General features: G+C 35.4%; 1 protein-coding gene across 1 annotated transcript in view; it reads left to right on the top strand.

The window, feature by feature from the left end:
* EXO1 (exonuclease 1) overlaps positions 1-10,302 on the top strand; it is a 19,456-nt gene extending 9,154 nt beyond the window's left edge. Inside the window, exons 8-13 of the mRNA XM_019471241.1 lie at positions 1-189; positions 1,213-1,504; positions 2,752-3,235; positions 3,769-3,870; positions 8,082-8,275; positions 10,161-10,302. The exon at positions 1-189 is cut by the window's left edge and continues 40 nt beyond it. Of these exons, the coding sequence (XP_019326786.1) occupies positions 1-189; positions 1,213-1,504; positions 2,752-3,235; positions 3,769-3,870; positions 8,082-8,275; positions 10,161-10,302 (1,403 nt within the window). The remainder of the gene's footprint in view (positions 190-1,212; positions 1,505-2,751; positions 3,236-3,768; positions 3,871-8,081; positions 8,276-10,160) is intronic.
* Positions 10,303-12,018: the final 1,716 nt, after the last annotated feature.

The raw sequence follows: 12,018 nt of genomic DNA, 5'->3' as shown, positions 1-12,018 counted from the left end.
ATGACAGACATGCTAATCATGTAAATAGCATTTGGAGCAGAGACTACAAGCTTGGCCCTAATGCAGATACTGTTCCTCATAAAATGCACTTACTAGAGAAACCAACAACCAAAGGCGTGGAGAAGATAATTAGTGTTAAAGGGCTAAAACTTCCAGGCAAAGAGCTCTTGGCAAAAAGGCCAAGGAGTGGTATGTTTCTGTTAAAATAAGTATATAAACAGTAGAAGGCTGTGGGGAAAGAAAGGATTTTTTCTTGGACTTGATGGCATTAGATTTTAGAGGCCTAACTCTAACTTGTATTGTCTGTATTCTGTTTTCAATAAGCTGCAAGAGTAACGAGCCATAATATTGAAGCCTATGTAACAATAAAGGGTGGCAGCAAATTTTCAGCAGCACTTGATTTTAACTTTCTTTATTTTGCTATAAAACTTCATTGTTTTCAATTTTAGGTTGTCATGTTTAATACCATCTGTTCTTTTTTTAGATATTTTTTTGTTTTAATTTCTATCTTATAATGGCTTGTGAAGAAATGAATATAGCCTACTTTTCCTAGAGTTGATATTTGGCCAGACAGAAAATTTAAAGAATGTTTTCTGTACTCTTCTAACACTGTGCTGCTTGTATCCCCTGTATTGGCATTCTTTACTCCAACTTTCTCACTTTTTCTAGTAAATCTGTGCTATCTTGTCTTCTACACCACCTAAGTTATATGTGCTGAAATAAACTGTGGGCTTGTAATAGAAGGGGCACTTCTTTGTTCCCATTTTATCAACTTTATCTGATGTTAAGTATTTTCTCGTCCTCTGCTTCCTTTGCTTTCTGATTATGCTACTAGTGCTCCTTTTTTGCCTTTGTTACTCCTGATATCTTCCTACTCCCTGGTTTATCAAAATTTGTAGTTAGTTTAGCAGCCTTCCTTTAAGTCAAATTTAATTTTGTTTTCAAAGGGTCTAAAAAAAAAAAACAAACCAAAAAAAAACCCAAAAAACCCCCCCAACAACAAACATACATCATGTTTCATTTCAGCTGTTCTGCCTTCACTCCATCTACCTTTTCATAGGAAGTTACTTTTAAGGCTATGTACTAGAAAACAACTGTGTTAAAGACTTCTAAACTGTAATGTCAAGAATGTTCCTACCAGACCTTACTAATATTTTTAAGCCTGTGAGTAAATATGTAATGCTCAGTTCTCTCATAACTGGTTAATTCTAGAACATGCTTCTACAGTGATGCTTAAATTGTCTTTAGATATAGAAGAAATCTCAGATGGAGAGCTGTTGAACCAATATTCATTTTCAAAAGCAAAAAAATTCAAGAAGGAGAGTGATCATGATGGTCAAGCACAAAAGAGTGTCTCAGCAGTACAAAGTCTTGATTCTTCAGGGAATTCTGTCACTCAAGAAAGCTCTAACTCCCTGCCCAGAGTTAGAAATAAATTTGCTTCCTTTCTACAAAGGAAAAACAAAGAGAAGGATGCTGTAATCGTTCCAGGAACAAGAAGCAGGTATGCCTGCATCATGTGTTTTAATAAGTAGCAAAATACCGTTCACTGTCCTAGTTGCTGAAATAACCTGAACAATGAAAATGAGAAAAATGCTACCTCAGACTTTTTATGCAACTGTATTAATGCACCTGTAGTCCTAACCTGCAGTGGAGAACCCTTTGTGCTAGGCGTGCTATCTATGTGTGAGTTAGATAATGTCAATTTCTTACTGCAGAAATGAAGACTGAGACTTTTCAATACAGTCTAGCCTCTGGGTATCAAAATTAATTAGGAATTGGCAATATTTCTTTTCCAGGTAAAGGTTGTATGATATATCTAAAAAAAAAAAAAAAGTAGCTGCTTTGTGCCAAATATGTAAGCAGTTAGTGAATATATTGACTTACGTTGACAGGGTTTTTTGTTTGTTTCAGTAAAGCCAAACCTGATCATACTGTATGACAAATACCTATTCTTATCCCATCCTGTTCAGTTGATGCTCCTGATCTCTGCATCAGCACTTTGAGAAGAGGGACTTTGGGTTTGTTATGGTTTTTTTTTAACTGGCTGCGCGTTACACGTTTTTTGGTTGCGTTTGGCCATAGCTACTTGAATTGGTTTTACAAAGCATTATCACAATTATGTCTCTTACTGTGTAATTTTTATCTTAAATAAGTTGAATATTTTTGAGCAGTGTAATTTTACAGAACAGTCTTAATACTGATGTTCTCTAGCTTTAATGCACACCTTCCTGAGCTGAAAGTTTTGTTAAGTTCCATCAAAAACCAAGAGTTGTCAGTGATGGTAGGTTCTTCTGTAAAGCAATGCTCAGTTTCTTAAAAAGCTCTGACTTGTACTTACTGTTAGGAGCTGCTGCTATAGCATGGAAAAGAACTAGATAGGTTCTGGAGTCCTTGATAAGAGGTGCTGAAGTGTTTCACTACTGTTTAGCTTTATGTTAGTTAATGAACATATTCTTAAATTGTGTAGGATTCCTAGATGTTTCTCTTTTTCAAATGAAGAACCTTATTGGTATTTCAGTCAATGAATGACATGTTTACAGGTGCTTTTTTTTCCCCTTTTTTACTGTTATCTGTTAAATGCCTCCCTGAGGGACTAAGGCTTTGCCCATTGTCAAAATAACTTGGGTCTGCAAGCGCACTTCAAAAATAAAATTGATGGATAGAGACAACTGTTGGATTTTGGAGATGACATACTCATTTGCAGTAACTTTCTTCTCCCTTGCCTTCACCTGTTTTTTACTTTTTTAGGTTTTTCTGCAATGATGCAATTATGTTTGACAGTAGAGCAAAGAAGGATGACAGTAATCTAACTCAAGATGCGGAGTGGGATTGCCAGAAACAGGAAGTAAAACATGTAGCAGAAGATGTTTGTCAGTTTTCAGAAACTGAAAAATCAACAAGGACTATCTTTACATCTCCTGGAGAAATGCAGAAAAATTGCTTCCGGTGGTTTAGCAGCCTCGTAAATAATTCAGGAAATCCTGGTCCATCTCATACTGTGTTTTCACAGCAGTTTCACCAACAGAGAAGCAACTGCGTGGTAACCCAGGAAGATCAGATTAATGGGGTACAAACAGAGAGTGGGGCAGTGTGTGGCGAATTGGAGGAAGAATCCTCCCCCTTAACAGAACTGGAACGGTCATCACAGTCTCAAAAGTCTTGTGAGCCATCAGAATGCAGTTTGGAGTCTTCAGAAATACTGCGAGTGTCTAACAACAGTTCAGATGCAGAAGTAAGAAAGCTAGACATTGTTTCAGCATTTGCTCTCACGTTAAATTATAAAAGAAATTAGGCAGTGAAGTCTTCTCTTCAAAATGATACCCTGCAGATTATGTAGTTTGTGCTAATTTTGTTAGCTAATTTTGTCAATGCTTAATATAGTTGTGTAGAATGGATTGACTTGACTGAATCAAGTCTGTTCTCTGGTTTTAGTTTGTCTTCAGTCTTTCCACTGCTATCACTACAGCGGGTCATAAAACAAGCTGGTAGGCTAGCTTTTGTTCTTTGCTTTTGTTAGTCCCTAAAGAGGTCCTTTCAGAAAGCATGTGTGTCACCATAGTGTTGCTTGCTGAAAATAAGCCCAGGTTTTTGTATAAGTTCTTAGAATTGCTGAAAACATTATACCTTATAAAGGATATATGTGTAGATATAAAAATATACATTGTGGGGAAAAAAAAAAACAAAACAAGCAAACAAAAAAAAAGCAACAAAAAAACCCCAAACCCCAACTTGTTTTAAAACCAAATGAATTTTCTCTTGATGAAGGAATCTGACTCCAATTCAAAACTGGCTGATGATCAGTGTACTTGGTCTCCAGTATTTTCTGCTGTTCAAACTGACAGAAAAAATACGATCATAAAGACCAAGGTAAGAATTCTTTTAACTTTACTATGAGCTCTACTAAACTCTGAAAATCAGTTTTTGCTTTCTACTAGTTCATTCTAGAACTCTTAATGAAAGAATCTTAAGCAATGCATATGTTGGCAAGAGAAAACTATATTCTTGTTCATCTATGTCAGACTGAGATGAACTATAACAAGGCCACCTATGATTGATATCACAGTTGCAACTTGTTTGGGGATTTTAAACACTTTGGTATAAAATAAGAAGCCAAGCTAAGGCAAAAACCCACTTAATTTTCCTCAGGCATGCTAAATACACAGGTTTTGTGATGCAAATTGCAGTCATGTTCATAATCCAGATACAGTCACAAGATAAAACAGCGTTTCATTGCTTGTCTTGATAAATCTGCTAGTTTAGCAGCCTCCTTCCTCTTTGACTAGAAAAAATGTGTTTCAGTTTCAAAATCTGGAAAGGCTTTAGTCAGCCTTTCTTGTTTAATTGTTTTAGTTAAAAGCCTTGTTAGGCACTAACGAATCGGTATGGAAGGACAGTCAATTTTCCTTAAGAGCCCCCATTTCGGTTATTTTTGCTATTGGTTGGGTACCCATAATTTGACTTCTATGTGGTTTCTTAGAAATGTCACAAAGACAAGGGACATAGATGAATTCTTACTTTATAAGAATAAACTTAAGAGCTTTACCCATTTGTCTGGCTTACAAAATTTTGTAAGGCCTTAACAGCTAAAAGTGCTCTAACTCCTTAGGCATTGTCATTAGAATTGGCCAAAAGATTCACAAGTCAAAGGAAAACGCTTTCATCCTTTTGCGTACACCCCTACTAACTAACTTCTTTCTCGTAGACAGACTAAAAATCATAAGCCTCTCTGCCAAACAAGAATATTGTGTGTGTTTTGTATAATAGTGACATCTTGTGGTTATGGTTAGTAACTTCTGTGTTAAGCTGGAATTTACATCTTTATTCCGGAACACCTGGTTACAAAAATGATGCTTTTTCATTAGATTAACATTTTGCCCGCTTCTCCTCAAAAAGGCTGAGCAATGAAATGAAATCATGCTGGGATTCAGAATTTTATTACTTTGTTTTTAAGAATGTATTTAATATGTTTTGTTCACCATAAAGGTATATTGGGAGAATGATTATACTAAATATTGCGGAATACACAGTATAGAAGTACTGAGGTAATATAAGCTTCATATATAAACAAATTTTCAGGATGCTTGGAGCTCTTCAGACAATAGGAATCTGCTGAAAATCCATGAGGACAGTAGGGTTAGTTTAAAGCTAAGCGGCTAGTAGGAGGATTTCCCCTGCTTATTTCCTTGGCCATGCATTCCCTCTGCTTCCTTTATGTGCTGGTAATAATACTTATAACGAGTTGGACCAGAAAACTGACTGAAAAACTGACTTGACAACAACAAGCAGAAGGTCAGTCATATTGGAACTTGGGTCCACACAGACTCTCAGGCTCATGTGAGTCATAGCACCAGTGAGACCGTTGGAAGAAGTAGCCAGAATTGAAGAGGGGGGAGGTAGAGATTAGGAGTACCACTTTTGACTCCATTTTCCCTTAAGATTGCTTACTGCAAGTGTAAAACAAGGGAAATCTTTGCTGGTGTTAAGTACAGTAAAAGATAGTGAAGGGAATAATGAGTTCCAGATTTGGGGAAGAAGCAGTCAATCACTTAAAACATAAATTATTCTGATTTTGCAAAGCTGAATAACATAGCTAACCTGTAGAGAAATTTAGTAACTGGGGAGGCAGTCTGGGGAAGTTGTCAACTCTTATCCTGGTTCCAATCCAAAATGTGATGTGCCTAGCCAGTCAATTCTAATATCAAAACCAATAGAAGCTTTTCTCTAACAGAAGCCTATAAGATAGTGAGTTCTCTAGGACCTTGTAGTTTTTTCTGTGATAGTATTCCAGCTGTGGTTTTTACTGCTGATTATTTTCCACAATTGCTATGAGTTCAGCAAAGAGGCTAATATTGACAAAAGATAAGAGAGCAATCTGCTCTGGTTTTAAGTTTCTTAGTGGGTGTTTGACATGTAGCTTTGCTTACTTTTGGGTTAGTTAAATTAAGTTATAACTGATGTAATTCAGTACCACAAAGAAATGTAGGATTATGGGTGACTTCACATGTGTTGCAAAATGGTTGAGGTGATAGATAAACAGCAAAATACTATAAAGCAGGGAGTTTTAGGATTTTATTTTTATTCTTCCTAGTATTCTTGTTCCAATTTTTAGCCTACATTTTAAACGGTTTTTTGGAGTGGGTTTTTTGGGTGTTTTTTGGGTTTTTGTTTGTTTGGTTTTTTGAAATTTTATTTGGGGTTCCAAGATCTGCTTACTATTCAGGTGTAGAAACAATGTAATTTCAATAAAAAACTATATAACAAGTCGGGGGGGAGAGATGGCAAAATGTAATATCATTTTGGAAAGAACTGAGGTATGAGTTCTCTTTGAAGAAAGGGTTGCCAACATCTTTTATTTTAAGAAAAAAAAGTGTTGGGTGATCAATAGCAAATACTTGGATGAGGAAGAGCTATTTGCATTAGTTAAGTGAAGCACCTGAAGTAGGCAGAGCTGTGCCATCTTCTAAAGATGAGCCAGCAAAACAGAAAAGATGATTCATTTAGAGAAAAATGCTTTATTCTTAACATTATCTAAATGGGAAATATGAGCATTATTTACAGCCTAGGTGTCCTAAGCTAATCTTATGTAGCCAACTGTAAAATAAGAACTTCTCGCAACTGTAGACAGTCACCATCTCTTCTGCAGGTATTGTATTTTGATAATTATGTTTTGGTCCTCATAATGACAGACAAAAGCTAAAATAGCAGGCTAGAAGTGAGTGATCACTTAGAAGCTGGTAATTGTGATTAGTTCATATTCTACAGCGAAGTGGCAGAATGGCTCAAACAGTAAAATGTTCTAGTGCTTCTAAATGGCTACTTCCCCAAAAATTGGGGAAAATGATAAGCATATGTAAGACAGAAGAAAATGGTGGAAAATATGAATAAGCCATTTGTGGCCTGTTGTCACTTGTGAACTTATTTGGCAAAGAAAGTTTTAACTTTATCTAAAAGTACGTTACATGTATTTAATTATTGTGCTATGATTATGCACATATAGTACAAATGGGAAGACAGTGATTAAATAGATTGCAATAGGTATAACTTTTGATTCATGAAATGAGGTAAGCTACTCAGAAAAAAAATCCTGCAGATCAGGCTTTAGTGTGTTTCTTCTGTTGTTAAAATAAACTCTACTTTTTTGTGTGTGAAGTTAAAAAGCCAAAAATTATCAACAATATTGTATCAATATTAGAAAGCGTGATAGCAGCAGTCTGAGTAGCTATCAGCCAGTTAGCCTGATATTGACCCCAGAAAAATGACAGGAATATAAGAGATTGGTTAGGGATGAGAATGTGAAATGTAAAAATCACACTGACTGACCTAATTATAGGAATTAGGTCATGTCAAAAAGTTTCATGTACTTGTAAATATGAAAAAACAGAATCAGTGCTTGGAAACTGCTAAGTGAATTGAAAATGAGGCAACTTTTTTTTAATAATAGGGGTGGTGAATAGCTTGAATAAATTATATAATGAAGCCATGTATTTTTCTTTTAATTGATGTGTTCAAACTTAAGACTGGTTGCATTTGAGAGAGGTATTCTGGCCAAGCGCAGCTGTTTTGAGTTCCAGGTACAGAAACAGGATAAGAAGGTCCAACTAGAGGTTTCATGATTCTTGGGGTAATCATACTGATATCTGTGCTCTGCTTAGACTTCATGAAAAAATGGAGTCATAGGTATCACAGAGAGTGATACCAGAGAGTAGCTTCTCTTAAAATTCTGAAAGCTGACATTGAAGTGTTTTTGTTGTGCTCTCATATAAACATGAGAAAATAAATATTCAATAGACTTTAAAAATGGCATTCAAAAGAAATGTGTATTTGCAACCTCTTAGAATACAAAGAACTGTGGAAACTGGTTTGCCTGTTCTTACAGCTGCATTATGTCCAATGTGTTTGAGATGCCACTGTTTAGATTATAGAAGCTATCTGAATATACCTTGTTGTGGCAATTCAGATTGCATTATCTCAACACAATGTAAAGCACTTTATTTTTGATTATAAGCTTTGCAGCATAATATCTGTTGCTTACAGGTTGTAATTTTAACCATTTGTGCTGTAATATTAAAATCTCACAGGTTCCTGGTTTACATAAATCTAGTTGTATAGGGTCGCGTATTGTAACAAAGCTCAAGCCATTGATACCAGCTAAAGTAAGCGGATTAAGCAGGAAACTGTCACCTGTGCAGAAGAGAAATCACCATGATGCTGAAAATAAGCTGGGACTGCAAGCCACCATTAGTGAACTCCGGAAAAACTTCCAATTTAAAAGGTGAGTTGCTTTAACCCTTTACTTAGCACCCTGTATACTTTTTTTTCCCAAAGATACAATTTTCAAAGCAGACTCTACACGTCTCCTCCACACAATTCAATAAAGATAATAGCTTAAGATAGATATTTTCTACATACAATTTTTAATTCCCTAAACTTGATATAACCATGAAGTATGATTTGTGGTAAATATGCTCTTATAATTCCTTTTTTCTTTCTAACCAGGAAAAACTCTCAGCTAAAATTCATTTATTGAAGTAGCACATTTAGTTTAACATAATTTATATGAAAATTATTACCATTGTTTGACATCAAATACCAAAAGTGTTAGTCTAAATGCAAAAGCTGCATAAAAGTTGCCAAACTTAATTGAATACAAGGTTGTTTCTATTTAACTTTATATGTCTTTCACATTTTGAGATGGCTGATTGTCAGAACTGTTCTGCTTTCAAGATGATGGTGAGTTGATGGAATATTTCTGTTAGCTGAAGTCTCTGGTTACAAGAGACATTTTTACGCATTATAAAATGCTCTTGTTTTCCCTTGTGCAGATGACTTGGCTAATTTGAAGTTTCTGCAAATATCTTCAAGGTTTGAGCTTGAAGGGCAACAATTATTTAAAAAAAAAAACCAAAAAAAAAAACAAAAAACAAACGCAAAAAGCATAGGTATTCTAACTTAGCTATTTCCATGGGCTCAGGTAAAAAATCCTGGTGGCAAAGCTTTCCCAGCTCCAAGTAGCAATCTCAACTTTATTTAAATAAGACTTATTTATTCAAAATCATTGTTCTCATTAACCTGAAACCAAATGTGAGTAGGACAAAAGTATTCTGTTTGCACTGAGTAGTAAATGTGAGACTGGTGTGAGCATGTGTTAGGTCAGATGAATGTATTTTAGTAAGTTTGGGCCTTATGGTAGGCTATTATAAACACACAACTGATTTCTGTTTAAAAATTATTACTTGCAGCATTAACATTTTTAGAAATCTTACTTTTTATTAGCCTCTTGATGCGGGTTAAGAATGACAGTTTCAAAGAGGAAGTAAAAGTGTTTGTGTATGTATTGCTTGACCTCTAGTTGGGAATGTCTGACCAGGGTTGTTCACAGGGAGAAAATTCATATATTCTGATTTATCAGAATAGAGGCAGATAGAACAGAGTGAGCCTAGATGGCACTCCGTTCATTTGCTGGTAGTTACAAGACTTAGCTCCCAACATCCACATTTCATCCATCCAGTTTTGGTTGGTCTGTAACTTCTGGGTATATACTGGGGATATATATTTTTGTATGTATTACTTACTTCTAGGTAAATAAAGTACTTGTTTATTAGCTTTTAGGGGGATTCTTTTCTTAATTTATTTCATAAAAAGGCTTTTCTCACTGCCAGGACTTACTTAGCTCTGAGTATTCTGTTTATTGTTTTTTCAGATTTTAAAACATTTCTAAATTAGCCTTATGTCTTAAGAATTATATCGTCTGATGGCAAACAAATCATGTGGGACCCGGATCTGTTCTGTCCTAATGTCAAGACTCACAGGGTATATATGAAACTACAGTTATTCAGAAGACTTAAATGTTAAGGAAGCAGGTACAACCCAGAGTAGGATGGGGTACATACAGTCTTTCAGATATAAAGCTAGTAGCTATCATTCTGTCACAGGATAACTGCAACAGTTGAAATCACTTTCAGAGAAGCTGTTCAGTTGTAGTGAAATTGGAATTAAAACTTTCCATCACACGTTTTTATTTTGGGCTTATTCATAGATGAGTGGGTAGGTAGGTGAGGGGTCTTGCTTTGTTTTAACCCATATCTTCTTACAGGCCTGTGGTTAGAAACATATCATAATGTTCTTGGGTTTTGTTTTGTCTTTGTTTTTTTGTGCAGAGAGTATGAAAAACTTCCGTCTTGTAAAAAGTCGGATCCGTTGTCTCCAATCAAAGATAATATACAGCTCACTCCAGAAACAGAAGAAGAAATCTTTAATCATCTGGAACGTAGTCATGTTCAGAGAGCTATATTCCAATGAACTGTATGCTGTGCACGATAGGATGCATTTTTAATCATTGTCAAAATTTACTTTCTGGATATTTCATCAATTTAGTAGAAGATGCTTTGAAAACCAACTATATATTTTAGTCTGACTAGTGATTTGTCATCTTTTTTTATAGAAGTGTGAATTGAAAGGTACAGTTCTATACTGACTGGAATAAAATCCTTCAGATGCCTCTGTTCTCTTATTCAAAGTCCCATACTAAACTTTTGTCCAAACCTTTTTCAGCTGCCCCTGGGCATTTTATGTAGGTCACATATACAATCCCAAGTTTCTACAATAGCTATGGCAGAACAAGTTTGTGTCTCTAATTTTTAGTAGTTGACCTTTTTTTTTTTGGTTGCCTTTCCTTTTTTTTTTTTTTTTTTTTTTACCTCTTCCTTCTTTCCTCTTGAGCCTAATCTGGCTCTAAGATAGGAGTAAAACTGCTGTTCAGTGTTCATAACAGCCCTCACTATCCTTCCAGCACTCTGATAACAATTTCTCTTCCCTATAAGGAAAGATCTGCTCTCTTAACAGTTAGCTTTCTGTTTGATACAGTCATGTTGTTGGTGGGAATAACTTGTGATATTCCTTTCTGCAGTCCCCCCCAAATATTTGGTCCCCAAATTCTCACATTAATAGAATGATCTCCAAAGAAATACAGTGTGTTCCTCTTTATCTGCTGCTTCCATGTTTGTAGCCTTATCCAACAACAGACAAACAAACAAAATATCAGTCCTCAGAGCTAAGGGTTACAAAAGAGCATTGTCCTCACAACAAACCAAGCTTCAGTCTTCAACAGCCCATCAGCTAAAGAGAATGAATCCAGGAGACTAGGGTTCTTGCTTTGGATGACTGAATTATCATGAAATAATATGATGTGATTTCAGATTTCTACCTTTAAAATCAGGATCTGAGTCAATGTAAAGATATGTCTAATTTTTTTCTTTTTTTAAGGAAAGGATAGTATCTTTCTGCAGCACGTGAAGGTACAAAAGAATATCTTAACCTGTGAAATGTATCCTTTCCATTCCTGAGATGAATACTTTCCCTCCATCTTTGAGCTTTTTGCAAAAATTTAAAGTTTGAAATTGACCTATGAAAGGCAGGTTGGTTTTTTTTAATTGCAATGTACTTTTTTCTCTTTAAGAGAATTTACATCTATGAAACTAAGGTGACAGGCTGCATTAAATTACAAAGAAGCTGCTTACAAGAGTAGGTTATGTGTACGTTTGTGGGAGCAGTCCTCTTAACTTCAGCAATTCCTTACATCGCATAGAAATATGCGATATAAGGAATTGAAGCAATGATGCTCTAGAACAGGCTTCCTCTCATATATGCACCACTAGAAAATCCCTACTCCTGAAACGCAGGGGTTTTAACATTGATCTTCAATGAGAATTTTTTATCTCTGGTATGATGTGACAAATAAAGGCCGGGGATAAATGTTTCTGTGTTTCCAGTCATAGAACTATTGCCTAGAATGAATTTTTCTGTGTTGCTACAAATATATTAATAATGACAGAATTTAATTTTTTAAGGGAAAACATAAAAATAATTTGTTTTCCTCCATTGCTTATTTATCAGTGTGGGAGTTGCAAGGTTACTTTGTACAGTCCGTCCTTGCCTGTTGCCTGCCCCTTCAGTCAGAGACACTTGTTCCTGCTTTAGTGGATCATCAGAAGAGACAAACTACTTGTGTTTGTATTT

The sequence above is a fragment of the Aptenodytes forsteri genome, unplaced genomic scaffold (genome assembly GCF_000699145.1).
Source record: "Aptenodytes forsteri isolate BGI_AS27 unplaced genomic scaffold, ASM69914v1 Scaffold10, whole genome shotgun sequence".
NCBI classification, from domain to species: domain Eukaryota; kingdom Metazoa; phylum Chordata; class Aves; order Sphenisciformes; family Spheniscidae; genus Aptenodytes; species Aptenodytes forsteri.
This window is presented reverse-complemented; position numbering and strand designations above follow the sequence as displayed.